Raw genomic sequence first — 16,951 nt, 5'->3', positions numbered from 1 at the left:
AAGGCGGGCGCCTCCCGGGAGCCCCGCGGGGAGGGCGGCCGGGCAGCCTGCGCCTGCTCCGCGGCCCGCCGCCCTTCTCGCCACGGCGCCCCGGCGTGGCCGCGCGGGGCGGGGGCGCAGCCGTGCGCAGCGGCGGCCGGGGGCGGCCCCGACTCGGCTGACGTCAGGCTGCCCCTTAAAGAGGAGGCGCCGCGGGAGCGGGCCGGCAGTGGCGGGCCGCCCAGCTCGCCTGCCTGCCGGCCCGGCGCCCGCCCCGATGCGCGTCGGGCGGCGGCGGCGGCGGCGGCGGCGCTGGCCAGGGCAGCCGTGGCCCGCCGCGCGCGCGCGCCCCTGGCGATGGAGCCATGGCGCTTAGCCGGCGGCGGCGGCGGCGCTGCCGGGCGCTGCTGCTGGGCTCGCTGCTCTCGCTCTCGGGCACCTACCTCTGCTACAGCCTGCTGCTCTTCTGCTGCGCGCCCGATCCCGAGCCGGCGGCGGCGGCCCGCTGCCTGCCCGCCGCCGCCGCCTCCCGCAAGAAACTTCTGCAGAAGTGGCGCGCCTGCGCCGCCGGCCCCCCGCCGGCCCCCGCCCCGGCCCCCCGGCCCGGCTCCTCCTCGGCCGCCGGGGGCCCCCGCCACGGCGGTGGCGGCGCCAGCGCCGCATCCAAGCGGCTCCCGCACGCGCTCATCGTGGGCGTGAAGAAGGGCGGCACCCGCGCCGTGCTGGAGTTCATCCGCGGCCACCCGGCCGTGCGCGCCCTCGGCACTGAGCCCCACTTCTTCGACCGGCACTACGAGCGGGGCCTCGAGTGGTACAGGTGAGGGCGCGCGCGCGCGCCGTCGGGCTTTGGGGGCGCGCGCAGAGTGCCTTCCCGAGGCCCGCCGCTTGCCTGCGTGTTCGCGGTGGCGGCTCTGGCCGACCCCTGCAGTTCCCGTCCGGCGCGGGGCACGCGGCCCCTCTGGGTCGCCCCCTCCCCGCCGCCTCCGAGCCCTCCCGCGCGGCCCTCCCGCCTGCGCTGGGCTCACGTCGGGTGGCTCTCGCGCTCCTCCGCCTGCGGCGGGTGCCCGGCCTGATGGATGGGCGGGGGAGAGCTGCCGATCCCCGGCTCTGAGTGCGCATCTCCTCGGGACCCGGACGTCGCTCGACCCGCTGAAATGGGGGGGGGGGGGAAATCGGGCTCCTCTTTTCCGCGACAGCCGCACGCCCCCCCCCCCCGCTGCAGGGTGTCGCTTGAGCGGCGGCGCAGGCCGCGTGAAGGGACGCGGCGCGAGCGCCCGGCGCCCCCCGCCGCCTGCCCCGTGGCAAGCCGCCTGGGAGCGGGCCGCGGCGTGGCGCGCCTAGTCCCGGGCGCCTGGAGTCGGGGCGGCGGTGCCCGCTCCTTTCCTCGGAAGGCCCCTGCCGCCTTTCCGCGCTAGCTGCCCGAGGCGGCTGGCAACGGCAGAACGCGCCGGTGGAGGCCGGGGAGGTCAGCTGGCGCCCTCGGAGACCCCCGGAACGGGGCGCAGCTGGGGCGCACGGGCCGCCAGCGGAGGGGCGCTGCTCCCACTGGCGCTCCCTTCCCTGCCCGTGCCCGGGGTGCTTGGAGATCCTCTTGTTGGCCCGAAGAAAAGCCCTCGCCGCAACCCCGCCGGGCGGGTTGGGTTGTGCCCGTTACGCGGGCCTGAGCGAGCTTCGTGGCCGGTCGGGTGTTTGGCTCCGGGCCGCCTGGACTCGACCGCAGCGCTCGCCGTGCTGTGCCTCTTGACGCTCTGCGCGGCGGCTGGCTCCGTTCGTCGTTTTCCCCAGAGCTTCAGTGTCGCTGGTCAGAATAAGATTTAAATCCTCCCGAAATGTGTTTTTGTTTTTCCCCCTTTGAATCCTGATCCCACCCCCTGGAACTAAGAATCACGGGGCATCTGGTACCGAGCATTAAATCCGGAGGATCTGGACAACGTCCTAGCATCCTGCATTCCACCCCCCAAAACCGCACACTATTCCATACCCACCTCCAATTTCAGAGTTGCCTAGGAAACCTAAATTCCTTCATGTGGAAAATGGATATTGCAATACTTGCGATCCAAATAAGGTTTTGAAATCTTGTAAAAATATTTGCATAATGTGGCTCATTTAAACTTGAGAGCTTTAGCCAAGAGCTGTTGGAGCCTCCGAGCTGTTTCTAGCACCTGCTGGGTTTGAAGCACTTGCGGAACGAGGAGATCTTTAGGGAGATGACAGCAGAGGAAGCGGCCTGTTTTGGGGTTGGGGGTTGTCTCCCTCCTTCTGATATTTTCCTGGATGTGTACTGGGGGCATGGAGGAATCCGGCCATACAGGAGGAGGAGGAGGAAGTGGTGGTGATGATTGCATAGATTTATATACTGCTTACCATATTTAAAAATATCCCTAAGTAGTTAATATCTCTGAGCAATTTAACCCCTTGCCGTGGGGTTAAATTGCCGTAGGGCTTGAGCTCTCTCGCAGAGGTTTGAGATGCCTCCCAAACCTATGCGTCCATTATGGGGTGACCCTACTAGCTTCTTCAGGGCACTGTTGCACAGCCAAGGTCCTGCCCACGTTCTCGTCTCCACGTTTTCGTCTCCTGCCCTGCTCACCGCCACCTCCACACCAAGTTCTGCCCTGCCTTTTGTGCTGCCCCCAGGACTGGTGCCCTGCCGCAGATTTGGCCTAGTGTGCCTTGGAGACCATGACGCATCCCTGGGCCTGCAGCGGCTGTCTCCCTGTCCTGACAGATGATGTGCCATCTCCTGTGTCAGCTCAGTGCTCAGCCAGACTGAGTTAGTATGGAAAGGCCCTGGGCGAGGTTGCAGCCACACAGAGAGCCTCCTGCTCAGCATTCACCACAAAGTGTTCCAGGATATGGAACAATTGCCACTTGTGCTTTCCTGTGCACCAAACAGATACACCTTTTCGCAGGAGAAGCATGGTGTGGGTTGGTTGATCTCTTGAGAATCAGCACATAAAGCCATGCCTAAATCTGCACCAAAGACTTGGCCAAAAAACAAAGGCCCTGACCTGCGTATGTGGTCTGCAAAGAAACAAGGCAAACAATGTGCTATAGACACCACTGCTTTGCCCTGCCTCCTGCTGTTCATTGTGCTCCGCAATCAATGTTGCGATCTCTCCCAGCCAGCAAAACGTCAAAAGGTGCACAGATAAAACAATTAAGTGACGCTTATCAAGTTTTATGAGATTCCTTTAATCTCCTACATGTGCCAGAACCAAAGTGCAAAGCAGAAAATGCTGGATTGATTTTACTCCTGCAAAATGGAGCAATTAACTGGATGTGCTGGGCATGCCAGATCATGTCCTGTGCACAGGAGGGGCTCTGGCTCCGGTGTGAGAGGCTGCCAGATGCAGCCTTGTGTGTGTGCCCTTTTCCCGAGGGAACACTGGAGGGGTGTCCAGGGATATTGAGCGCAGACACACAGGCCCCTCTGCGGAGGAGGCCATCTGTCGTCCACCCCTCGGTGGCCTGCCTTCCTGGCAAGTCCGTTCTGTAGGTTTCCTGGTCTTCATGGATGAATTTCTGAAATTGTCATCTACTGAGCCAGGCTGTTGGTCCATCCCACCTCTCCCCCTATGGTCTCCTCCGACTTGTAGCAACTCTCCAGAGCAGCAGCTTTCCCAGCCCTGAAGCCTGAGAGCTTTTCTGCCCCTGCCAAACAGGTACTTAAGATGGGGCTGCCAGAGGCTGCGCCTTGGCATTGCGCCAAGTGTGACACTAAGTGCACACTTATCGTCGCACTTGAAAATGCATGGAGGAGCACAGGAAGACCCACCCACCGCCTCTCCAGAGACACCAGCAGCCACAGATGCCAGCAGCAAATAGCAGCAGCAGAGGGCAGCAGCTGTAAAGACCAGGGAGAACGGGGCAAACAGAGATTTTATTTGATCCTTCTTAGCTGCTGCTCTCTTTTATCTCTTTTATCTTTTATCTGCTTTTATATTGTATATTTTATATCCTAACATTTTAATATGTGCCTGGGAGGACCATTGAGCAACTCAGGGGGTCGGGGAGGTGTGGTCACAGGCAGGGGGGGTATGGCGTTGGGGGATTAACAGGCCAGCTGAGGAGAAGGGGGCTAGACACCTTACAGCTGTCCGCTCTTCCGGTTCTTCCCCCAACCTGATGGTTCCTGGCAGCCTCACCAGTCTGCCCTTGGGCCTGGTGGTGCTGCTGCTGAATGCCAGGTCAGCCCAAAATAAAATCTCCCTCATCCATGATTTGATTGTGGATGAGGGGGCTAACCTGGTATGTATTACTGAGACCTGGGTGGGGGAACTGGGAGGGGTCACTCTCTCCCAGCTGTGCCCTCCTGGGTACTCGGTGCAGCACCAACACCGACTTGAGGGTCGGGGAGGGGGGGTTGCCGTGGTCTGTAGGAATCCAATCTCCCTCTCCAGGCTTCCTGCTCATTCGAGTGCAGATCTTGAGTGCTTGTACCTTGTGTTGGGTACCCGGGACAGATTGGGGATTCTGTTGGTGTACCGCCCACCCCGCTGCCCATCAGACTCCCTGCCTGAGCTGACAGAGGTGGTCTCGGACTTGGTGTTGAGGACCCCTAGGATGATGGTCCTGGGGGATCTCAACTTCCATGCCGAGGCCACTGTATCCGGGGCGGCTCAGGACTTCATGGCCGCCATGACAGCCATGGGGCTGTCCCAACATGTCATCGGCCCAACGCATACAAAAGGACACACGCTTGATCTGGTTTTCTCGACTGGGCAGGAGGATGGTGATCTGAAAGTGGAGGAATTAACATCTGTCCCTTTGTCGTGGTCAGATCACTTCCTGCTGAGGTTTGGACTCCTGGCGGCCTTCCCCCTCTGCAAGGGTGGGGGACCTATTAAAATGGTCTGCCCCCGGAGGCTAATGGATTCCAGAGGCTCTGGGGGATTTTCCTGCTGGTATGGCTGGCGCTCTTTCGAAGCCCAGGTCGCTCTGTGGAATGCAGAGATGACTCGGGCGGTTGACATGATTGCGCCCAAGCGCCCTCTCCCTCTGAGCAGAGCCCGGCCAGCTCCTTGGTATACACCTGAGCTGAGGGCAGTGAAGCAAGAAGAGAGACGGCTAGAACGCAGGTGGAGGAAAACTCGTGCTGAGTCTGAGCGAACACAGGTAAGAGCCCACTATCGAGCCTATGTGGCGGTGAGGGTGGCAAAGAGACAGTTCTTTTCCACCAGCACTGCATCTTCTCAGTGTCGTCCAGCAGAGATTTTCCGAATGATTTGCAGCCTGTTACATTCTGGGCCAGGGAGAGAGACGGTGGAACCCTCGGTGGCACGCTGTGATGAATTTGCAAGGCACTTTGAAGAGAAAGTTGCTCAAATTCATCATGAATTGGACACCACGATTAATGCAGTTCCATTGGTAGAGGCATTCAGAGCACCATCTGGTCCAGTTCTATTGGATGAGTTTCAGTTACTGAGGCCTGAGGATGCGGACAAGGTGCTTGGCCAAGTCCAAGCGACCACTTGTGTGCTTGACCCTTGCCCTTCATGGCTTATTAAATCAAACAAGGGGGGAGGTCTGTTTGGGTCCTGGAGGTTGTAAATTCCTCCTTGAGAGAGGGAGTGGTGCCTGCCGCTTTAAAAGAGGCGGTAATCAGACCACTCCTGAAAAAGCCTAACCTGGACCTAGAGGATGTTAACAATTATAGGCCAGTGGCCAACATCCCCTTCCTGGGCAAGGTGCTTGAGCGGGTGGTTGTAGGACAGCTCCAGGCACTCTTGAATGAAACGGATTATCTAGATCCATTTCAGTCGGGCTTCAGGCCTGGTTTTGGAACGGAAACTTCCTTGGTCGCCCTGTGGGATGACCTCTGTCAGGAGAGGGACAGAGGGAGTGCGACCCTGTTGATTCTCCTGGACCTCTCAGCGGCTTTCGATACCATTGGCCACGGTATCCTTCTGGATAGGCTGTCTGGGTTGGGAGTTGGAGGCACTGCACTGCAGTGGTTCTGCTCCTACTTGGATGGCCGACTCCAGAAGGTGGTGCTGGGGAATTATTGCTCTGTGCCATGGCAATTATGCCATGGGGTTCCACAGGGCTCTGTTTTATCCCCCATGCTGTTTAATGTCTACATGAAACCGTTCTGGGAGGTTATCCGGAGGTGTGGGATGAGGTGCCATCAATATGCGGATGACACCCAGCTCTACCTCTCTCATCAAAGCCAGGTGGGGCAGTGGCTGTTCTGAAGCAGTGCCTGGGCATGGTAAGGGACTGGATGAGGGCCAATAAACTGAAACTCAATCCAGACAAGACGGAGGTACTGTTAGTGGGTGATATTCAACCTGTTCTGGAGGGGGTTGCCCTCCCCCTAAAGGATCAGGTTCATAGTTTGGGGGTGCTCTTGGATCCAGAACTGTCACTTGAGGCACAGGTGAACTCAGTGGCATGGAGCACTTTTTATCAGCTTAAGCTGGTATACCAACTACGCCCTTATCTGGACAGAGAGAGCCTAGCGACAGTTCTCCATGCTCTGATCACTTCTCGTCTGGATTACTGCAATGTGTTATACGTGGGGCTACCTTTGAAAACGGTCCGGAAACTTCAGCTGGTCCAAAATAGGGCAACAAGATTGTTAACAGGGACTGGCCAGTGAGCTCATACTACACCAGTACTTTTTCAGCTGCACTGGCTGCCAGTCCATTTCCGGGCCCGATTCAAAGTGCTGGTATTAACATTCATAGCCCTTAACGGCTTGCGACCTGGTTATCTGAAGGATCGCCTCCTCCCATATGTGCCTGCCCGGACCTTAAGATCATCCTCAGCGGCCTTTCTCCATGAGCCCCTGCCAAAGGAAGTGAGGCGGGTGGCTACTAGGAGGAGGGCTTTCGCTGCTGTGGCACCCCGGCTCTGGAATGAGCTCCCTAGTGAGGTTCGCCTGGCACCTACATTGTATTCCTGTCGGCACCAGGTGAAGACCTTTTTGTTTTCCCAGACATTTTAGCATTTTAGCTTTCTAGACTTTTAGCTTTGCTGTTGTAAATCTGTATTTTAAATTCCTGCACTGCTGCTAGGTTTTATTGTGTTTGTATTGCTATATTGTGGTTTTAATGTTCTATATATTTTATATTGTTTTATTGTGTGCCATTTGGTTTTAATTTTTGTGACTGGCCCAGATAGCTTTGGCTATTGGGCAGTATAGAAATAAATAAATAAATAAATAAATAAATGCCTGGGGTTGATGCTGCAGACTTGCGCCTGGGGCTTCAACAGGCCAAGTGTGTGTTCAAGCACTGGGCTGTGGGCGCTTCCCTGATCCATGCCAGCCCCTGGTGACCATGATGGCTCTTTCACTTTGTCTGCTTTCTTCTGGGACCTGTTCCCAGGGAAAGACCCAGTTCGCACAGTGAAACAATCCACAGTTTGTTAACCTGGGTTCTTTGGGAGCGCATGGCAGTGAGCGAGTATGCAGGCTCCCAGCCACTCACCTGCTTCCGGTGTGCTAAACCCAGGGACACTTTCTGTGACATCCAGACCTGGAACCCTGGGTTGTTGAAGGAGAAACAACTCAGAGTTTGTTGTTGTTGTTCAGTCGTTCAGTCATGTCCGACTCTTCGTGACCCCATGGACCATAGCACGCCAGGCCTTCCTGTCCTGCGCTCTCTCCCAGAGTGTGTTCAAGTTCATATTCATTGCATCGGTGATGCTATCTAGCCATCTCATCCTCTGCCGTCCCCTTCTCCTTTTGCCTTCAGTCTTTCCCAGCATCAGGGTCTTTTCCAGAGAGTTTTCTCTTCGCATTAGGTGGCCAAAATATTGGAGCTTCAGCTTCAGTATCTGTCCTTCCAATGAGCACTCAGGGTTGATTTCCTTTAGGATGGACTGATTGGACCTCCTTGCAGTCCAGGGGACTCGTAAGAGTTTTCTCCAGCACCACAGTTCGAAAGCATCAATTCTTCGGCGCTCAGCCTTCCTTATAGTCCAGCTCTCACAGCCGTACGTTACTACTGGGAAAACCATAGCTTTGATTAGATGGACCTTTGTCGGCAAGGTGATGTCTCTGCTTCTTACTATGCTGTCTAGGTTTGCCATAGCTTTCCTCCCAAGGAGCAAGCGTCTTTTCATTTCATGGCTACAGTCACCGTCTGTGGTGATCTTGGAGCCCAAGAAAGTAAAATCCGTCACTGCTTCCATTTCTTCCCCTTCTATATGCCAGGAAGTGATGGGGCCAGATGCCATGATCTTCGTTTTTTTAATGTTGAGTTTCAAACCAGCTTTTGCACTCTCCTCTTTCACCCTCAACAAGAGGCTCTTTAGACCCTCTTCACTTTCTGCCATTAGGGTGGTATCGCATGCATATCGGAGGTTGTTGATAATTCTCCCAGCAATCTTATTTCCGACCTCTGATTCATCCAAGTTGGCGTTTCTCATGATGTACTCTGCATATAAGTTAAATAAGCAGGGTGACGATATGCAGCCTTTTCGTACTCCTTTCCCAATTTTGAACCACTCGGTTGTTCCATGTCCGGTTCTTACTGTTGCTTCTTGACCCTTGTACAGGTTTATTAGGAGACAGGTAAGGTGGTCTGGAACTCCCATCACTTTAAGAATTTGCCACAGTTTGTTGTGATCCACACAATCAAAGGCTTTAGCGTAGTCAATGAAGCAGAAATAGACGTTTTTCTGGAATTCTCTTGCTTTCTCCATGATCCAGCGAACCTTGGCGATTTGATCTCTAGTTCCTCTGCCTCTTCGAAACCCAGCTTGTACTTCCGGTAGTTCTCGGTTCGCATACTGCTGAAGCCTAGCTTGTAGGATTTTGAGCATCACCTTGCTGGCATGTGAAATGAGCGCAATTGTACAGTAGTTTGACATTGCCCTTCTTTGGGATTGGAATGTAAACTGACCTTTTCCAGTCCTGTGGCCACTGTTGATTGTTCCAAATTTGTTGGCATATTGAGTGCAGCACTTTAACAGCATCATCTCTTAGGATCTTAAATAGCTCAGCTGGAATACTGTCATCTCCGCTAGCTTTGTTGTTAATAATGCTTCCTAAGGCCCACTTGACTTCACTCTCGAGGATGTCCGGCTCAAGTTCAGTGACCGCACTGTCATGGCTATCAGGGACATTCAGATCTTTCCTGTATAGTTCTTCTGTGTATTCTTGCCACCTCTTCTTAATCTCATCTGCTTCTGTTAGGCCCCTGCCTTCTTGGTCCTTTATCATGCCCATCTTTGCACAAAACGTTCCCTTGAGATCTCCGATTTTCTTGAAGAGATCTCTAGTCTTTCCCATTCTGTTGTTTTCCTCTATTTCCTTGCATTGTTCATTTAAGAAGGCCTTCTTGTCTCTCCTTGCTATTCTCTGGAACTCTGCATTCAGTTGGATATATCAGAGTTTGTACCCATGGTCATAGTGGGGTTACCATAGTGCTTAAAGCAGGGGTGGGAACGTGCGGCCCATGGTACCACAGCTGAGCTGCCGAAAGTCATAGTGGTGCCAGAAACATGGCCACATTGCTGCTGATTTTCGGCAGCAAACCACTGAAGCGAAGCCTCATATTGTTAGGTCTATTAACACGAACTATTTCCTGAATTGTTTAATATGATTATATGTTATTAGTACTAGACATCGTTAACTGACCTACTGGTATGACTTGTGCTTAATTAAATGTTTTAAATGAGCTGTAATTAAGTTAATGTTGTATTACAATTTTGGTGATGGTATTTGTTTTGTGAACTGCTTTGAGCACAATGTATTATGGAAAATGTAGTATGTAAATGAATTGACTATAACTAAGGAAGCCTAAAAATGCCAAATCTTGCTTGTTTTCAAGTGAGATTTGGCCACTTTAGGCTTCCATATCAGTTGACAGGCCAGAAATTGGGGAGGGCCCTCCAGAAAGTGATTGGCGGGGGTGAAAATGGCCCCCTGACATACACCCCCCCCCAAAGATGCCCTCCCCTGGCTTAAAGAATAGCATCAGAGTAATCATAAAAACTGGGGTTCGAACACCTGTAGAACTGCAATCTCATTCATCACCTCATTATTTCTGTGTGATAATGTTGGCCAGTTCTATGTAAATGTGGTGCAGCTTAGCATATAAGATTTCTCCTAAATGAGTTTTTAATTAAAGAATAATTACCGGAGAATTTGAGTTCATCTACAGGACAGAGTGTGCATCTCCAGTTATGCCCATGAATAAAGAGTTTCCTGTGGAGTTCGGGGTTGTTGTTTTTTAACTTTTCCGTAATTACACCTGCAGGCCCCACTTTTTACATGGGGGAAATATTTTGCCCCATTGCTAAGTGCAAAGTTTTCTCCAGGGAAATTAGTTCCTTCTGATTGGGGCGGGGGGGGGGGAATTCTCTGCCATGCACTTTGCAGACATTGCATACTTTGTCTATCACCAGATGCTAACTCTTGCTATATGTGCTGAAATTGACTTTGTCAGTGCTTTGAGGGAGTGTGGGGGTGGTAGTTATGTTTTTAACAGCTACGTGGGATTTTCTGCCCATACTAGTAGTCAAGAACTCCCAACTTCTCTGCTTTTTAGAACACACAAGAAAATATATTTTCTGTATTATGATGCTCTCTTCAAACATACCTAATGTTCACTAGAACCAGGTGAATTTGTGGAGAGGCATTCTGAAGCGTTGACTTCTGTGAATTCATACCGTAATTAATTGTCTTAAATTCTGAACATTTATATGGCAGGGTGGGCGGGAGGCGCTGTTTCATCTTTCTCAATTCTTGCCAGGGCCTTTCAGCCTTTAAGGGGTGAGGATAGTACCTCCCTTTTCTCCATGTTGGACAGATGTCTGTATGCTGGAAGAGTGAAGCAGCCTTTCAAGAAGTGGGAGCTGATTTATTATTCTCTCCCTTTACTCTTGAACTCTGGGGAAGGGCCTGACCCACCTCCCTGTACTCATCAGTGACCCTCCTTAGCAACGGCCTCGGCTTTCTCAGCAACGGGGCCTTCCCGGGCCTCTCGCTCTCCGGGGTAGCGGCGGGCAAAGGGCCGAGCGGGGGAAGGTGGCGCGCTGGCCCTGGTCTCCTTGTTTGGCTGGCTGACGAAGCCCTCAGAGCACGCAACGGGCCAAGGGAATCCATTTGATTTCTAATCTTGGGGGCACTTTTCCTGCTAATGATGAGTCGGCTGTATGATAGCATAGAGCCCAACGTAATCGATGAAGAGATGCTGCAGAAAGCAGTTGAGGAGCAAGGACCTCGGGAAGAAGCTGGCCTGTTGGCCAAAAAGGAAGGGATTAATTTCAAAGATGTCAAAGAGCTGCAACTTGATTTTAGAAATATCCTGAAGATCGACAATCTTTGGCAGTTCATGAACCTGACAGAATTGCAGCTTGACAACAACATAATTGAGAAGATAGAGTCGGTGGATTGTCTGATTCATCTGCTCTGGCTAGATTTGTCTTTCAACAACATTGAAGTCATTGAAGGCTTAGACGCTCTAGTTAAATTGCAGGATCTTAGTTTGTACAACAACAGGATTTCCAAGATTGAGAATCTGGACACGCTGCAAGAACTTCAGGTCTTCTCTATAGGAAATAATAATATCCAGACTCTGGAAAATGTAAGGATTTAATTAATAAAGCATCTTACAGGCCTGGCTACAATCCTGTGCACTTTTTCTTTAGAGTAAGGCCCACTGAACTCAGTGGGGCTTTCTTCTACCTAGGTAGATTTGCCTAGGCTCGAAGCTGCTACTCTTCTTTGTCCCCTTAACAGCCCTCTGACAAATGCTGTCATTTCCGTATTACAGATGGGGAACGGAAGCTGAGAGACAGTGACATGACTATCCAAGAAGTCGCTATTTTAACAGGAATTTCAGATTATGATGATGCAAAGCATTTAATTAGTGGTTTAGGGTGTTCCAAACAGTTCACATAATCTCAGTGATCCCTACAGTAATCTACAGAAAACTACAGTGGTTTTAATGTTCTATATATTTCAAATTGTTTTAATATGTGTTGTTTGGTTTTAATTTTTGTGAACCGCCCAGAGAGCTTCGGCTATTGGGCGGTATAGAAATGAAATGAATAAATAAATCAGTGCTTTTATACTCCTTTGGGTGGGTCTCACCCGAATCTGGAAAGTTGGAAATTTTGGCGAATACTGAAAACTCTTTTGGAATGAGTGAAAAGCTTTTTGAGACAAAGTTTTACTCACTCAAGATGTACTCTGTAAAGATTTCTACGTAAGACAATCTACAGCATTAGAGGATGGTAATTCCTGTGCATGCTGTAGAGCAGGGTGGGCAACTTCTGGGGGCCATTTTCAACCCCCACCACAGGCCATGGGGCACCCCCTAAAAGAACTAAAAAGTGCTGAATTCGGCAGCAACCCACTCCATAGTGCTATAGAGCACTACAGTGGTTGAATGCAGCTTGCACGCAAGATACATGTAACCCCTTTGGCGCTCCATAACAGCTACAAAGCGCCCAAAGGGCCAAATTTAGCTTGCAAACAACATAAATGTGGCTGTTTGGTGCTCTGTAGCCACTAGGATGCCTTTTTTCTTTTTTAAAAAGGGTTTTTTTTTGTAAAAATGGGGGGGAGCCACAGGGGGTGCGTGCAGCCTGTGAGCTGTGTGTTGCTCACCCCTGCTGTAGACATACTCAGCACTGAAATTCAATATGCATTTCTCTATCTACAGCAGGAGTAAGCAACTTGTGGCCCTTTGGGGTTTGGGGGGGGGCCTACAACTCCCATGATGCCTCACCATTGGCTATGCTAGCCAGGGCAGATGGGGGTTGTAGGCTGCATGTCCCCCACCCTTGACCTAGAGGGTGCTGCCACCGTCATGACAAGAGCCAACGGCGCCTTTGTTTTCTTGTGAGCCTGCTGGTGAAGGTGCTTCCTAGAGATGTAAAATTCCAGAAATTTTGACACCATAGGAAAAAAATGTTTTTTTCCCGTTTTTTACAAAACAAAAACAGAAAATTTGGGGAAAATTGAAAAGTGAGCAGTACTTATTTTTTTAATGCTCTTTACAGATCTAAAGTCACTTTGTTGCTTTAAGACAGCCTTCCCCAACCTGGTGGCCTCCAGATATTTTGGACTTCAGCTCCCATCAGCCTCAGGCAGGATGGCCATTGTAGTCCAAAATATCCAGAGGTTGAGAAAGGCTGTTTTAGGAACATAAATAACTTTGTTTGCTCAGAAAATTACCATATTTGAAAACTTTAAAAAAATAACTTTGTTGGTAAATTTGTGATTATTGTCTGGATAAACTATACTTTTAAAATTTAATATACCAGACATGATAATTTTATGAGCAAACCAAGTTATACCTAACATATTTTGGGTTCCTAGTTTATGTGTGACCAGGGGGAACTTCAGCAAGTAGTCCCTGAAATATCTGAATCATTCTAGAAGCCAGAAGAAGTAGGAAGAACTGGAGGCAGAGGAAACACAGGACTCAGTAAAACAAAACCCAAAGTGTCAAGAATGTACATTTTCTTCCATGTTATGTTTTCTTCCATGTGGCTCTATTCACATATGTTACTGAGTATGACTTGGAGCATCCCAAAATGTATATCAGTAAAGATACATTGGATCAATAATATTAATAAGAAATGGAAGAAATAACTATTACACTGTAAGAATCTTACAGTGAAGATTAAAAAACATTTTCCCCCATGGCTTCATAATTCTGAGACATTTTATATCTCTAGTCTGTCTATAAAAGTCCTCTTGTGACATAGTTTTTAGAAATCATTTTGTGGGAAGTAAAGGCTTGGTAACAATATATAAACACTGTGTCTTAAATTCTAAAGGAAAGCATTTCACGATCCAAAGCAATTCAATTTTTCCATTTTGGGGGGCGGGGAAACAAAAATGGTTGGGAAAAAATGAATTTTTTTTTCTTCTATTTTTTTTTTGTTTTTTTCCGGCCCTTCAGTTCTCTGGTCCTTCCAGCCAAGGCTTTCATCTTGCGTCAAACATAGCATTTTACAGGGTTGGGGTTTAAGACATTGTTGTCTTCCATTTGTATCCCTGCCGTGTTTTCCAGCTGCAGCTTCCGTCTTTTTTCTTACCAGGAAAAGTCCATTAAGGATGAAAAGAACACAAGAAGAGCCATGCTGGATCAGACCAAGGGTCCATCTAGTTCAGCATTCTGTTCACACACTGGCCAACCAGCTGCCCACAGGAAACCCAGAAGCAGGGCAAAAGCACCCTCCCTCCCATGTTCCCCAGCAACTGGTATACATAGGCACACTGCCATTGATACTGGAGGTAGCATAAAGCCATCCAATTTGGTGGCCATCATTACATCTTGTGGTAGTGAATTCCATAGTTTAACCATGCGCTGTGTGAAGTGACTTTTATCTGTCCTGAATCTCCCACCAATCAGCTTCATGGGATGACCCCATTGGGTTCTAGATATATGAGAGAGGGAGAAAACTGTCCCCCTCTCCACTTTCTCCACACCATGCATAACTTTGTACACCTATATCGTGTCTCCCCTTACCCTCCTTTTTTCAAAGCTAAAAAATCCGAGCTGTTGTAACCTTCTCTCGTAGGGGAGATGCTCCAGCCCCTTGATCATTTTAGTTTCCCTTTTCTGCACTTTTTCCAGCTCTACAATATCCGTTTTTAGGTGTGGTGACCAGAACTCTATACAGTATCCTAGCTATGGTCGCACCATAGTTTTGTATAAAGGGAGTATGATCTTGGCAATTTCTTTTGAAATAGCTTTCCTAATTATGCCCAATATGGAATTTGCCTTTTTCACAGCAGCTGTACGCTGGTTCGACATTCTCATTAAGCTGTCCACCAGAACCTCAAGGTCTCTTTGTTGGTCAGTCACTGCTAGCTCAGATCTCATCAGCTTATATATGAAGTTGGGATTGAACCACATTCGCTATTTTGATCCCCATTCTCCCACTTTGGAGAGATCCTTTGGGAGCTTCCCATAATCCCTTTTTGTTTTGACCACCTTAAATAATTTGGTGTCATCAGCAAACTTGGCCAGTTCACTGCTCACTCCTAATTCCCAGTGATGAATGAAAAACAGTTTAAGACTTGTTTGTTTTCTGCTCAGTTGGCACCAAAGTCACTGAAAGGGCAAGTGGGCAGGGTGGGCAATGGAAGCGGAGCATCAGGGGCAGCAGCAGGAGGCCTTCAGCATCCAGCATGTTCCTAGCAAGCACCCAGTGCTGTACCTTCCCAGGCCCCACAGATTCCACCAGACCACTTTTAATTTTCCTTCTCATGGGAGAGGAAGCTAGCAAAGCGCTAGAATGTTGGATCAGTCCTGTGATATGTTACTTCAGTATCCCTCCCCCAAAGCACCTGGATTGGAAAGCCCAAGTCATTCAGCTAGAACTGTCATTTACAAAAAGACCCCCCCTCCTCTCGCTCCTTCCTCCCCCACCCTGGTGTTTCCCTTATATGGAGAAGTTGTGAGAAACTTTTGGAGATGAGCCTCTGTGGGTGTTTCTACATTAAGCAAAAAACCCGGGAAACCTAGGGATGTACTAAAGTCACTTACCTTTTCGCAGCTTGGCTTCGCGGTGGGGGGGAGGCGCTTCGCTTCTCCCCCCGAAGTTCAGGCAAGGGGGGGGAGGCGTCTCGCCTCGCCCGGCCGAAATTCAGGCCGGGGAGAAGCGCCCCGTCTCCCCAGCCGCAAAACAAAGTGTAAAAAAAAAAAAAAACCGTGATAGGCTACGTAACGATAAACGTAGCCTATCACGGCTAGATTTCCAAAGTCAGCTGTGATAGGCTACGTAAATCGTTACGTAGCCTATCACGGGTGACTTTGGGGGGGGGAAAAAGCTCATACGCAAATGGCGGCGCCCTATGGGCACCGCCATTTGCATTCCTTATTTGGTCCCGGTAGTCTACGTAAAGATTTAAAGATTACGGCGTAGTCTACGTAAATCTTTACATAGACTACCGGGACCAAATAAGGAACGCAAATGGCGGCGCCCATAGGGCGGCGCCATTTGCGTACGCTTTTTTTTTTCTTCAAAGTCACCTGTGATAGGCTACGTAACGATTAACATAGCCTATCACGGCTGACTTTGGAAATCTAGCCGTGATAGGCTACGTTAATCGTTACGTAGCCCATCATGGGGTGTTTTGGTTTTTTTTTACACTTTGTAATGGCGGCGGCAGCGGCCGGTCAGAAGACCGGCTGCCGCCCCCGACGAAAGGCCGACGAACCGCCGCCGGGACCCGCCGCCGGGAGGGACATTCGCCAAAGGTAAGTCCAATCCTGGGGGGGGTGGAGAATTTCACCGCCGATTTCGGGGGGCCGAATGCGTTGGTGCTCGGCCCCCGAAGATTCGGGGAGAAATTCTCCGCCACCCCTAGCGAAACCCCACATACTTTCTGAAGCGTCCTGCTTTCGGTTTCTTTGCGGGATTAAGAACAGCTCCTTTACACAGCAGACACGTGGTTTGAACTGAGGGAGTGCCTCCCTCCCTTCCTGTCATGTGTGCAAAGGAGGGGGGGGTCTTGTTTTCATAGCTTAACTTCTGCTGTACTCTTTTCTCGCAGCCCCCAGGAAACCTCTGATTTACTTCTGAGTAGACATAAAATGTAAGATTGTGCCATAAGTCTGCAACTCTAGGCACACTTACATGGGAGTAAACCCCATGGAACTCAATAGGACTTACTCCTGAGCAGACATAAGATTGCCCTGTAAGTCTGCAACCCTCAGCACACTTACTTGGGAGTAAGCCCCATTGAACTTAATGAGGTGCTCCAAATCAACAGAGGACGTTGCTTCTGAGCTTGGTGGGGTGGGGGATCAGATGTGTCTCCCTTCATTTCAGGGAGGCATTTTACCCTCTTCTCCCTCCAACTGAGAAATGTGCTCAAGCATTTACATGGCAGACACCTGGGAATCGAGGAAAGTCCTTCCTCAGCAAGACTTGAGCGGAGGCAGGAGTTGCAATTGGCAGGGGATTCTTGCCCTCGCACTGGTTAAATTTGCTCCTGCGTGCCCCGCTCCTATCCTCAATGCCTTCGTCATCCTGACCACGCACGCCC

General features: G+C 50.7%; 1 protein-coding gene across 1 annotated transcript in view; it reads left to right on the top strand.

The window, feature by feature from the left end:
• The first annotated feature begins 344 nt into the window (after positions 1-344).
• HS3ST2 (heparan sulfate-glucosamine 3-sulfotransferase 2) overlaps positions 345-16,951 on the top strand; it is a 49,141-nt gene continuing 32,534 nt past the window's right edge. Inside the window, exon 1 of the mRNA XM_084819226.1 lies at positions 345-796. Within this exon, the coding sequence (XP_084675352.1) occupies positions 345-796 (452 nt within the window). The remainder of the gene's footprint in view (positions 797-16,951) is intronic.

This window comes from Heloderma suspectum, chromosome 12 (assembly GCF_057233095.1).
Source record: "Heloderma suspectum isolate Gila_16-S chromosome 12, 16-S_ref, whole genome shotgun sequence".
In the NCBI taxonomy this organism is placed as follows: domain Eukaryota; kingdom Metazoa; phylum Chordata; class Lepidosauria; order Squamata; family Helodermatidae; genus Heloderma; species Heloderma suspectum.
Note: the sequence above shows the minus strand (reverse complement) of the source record. Positions and strands in the feature narration are given on the sequence as shown.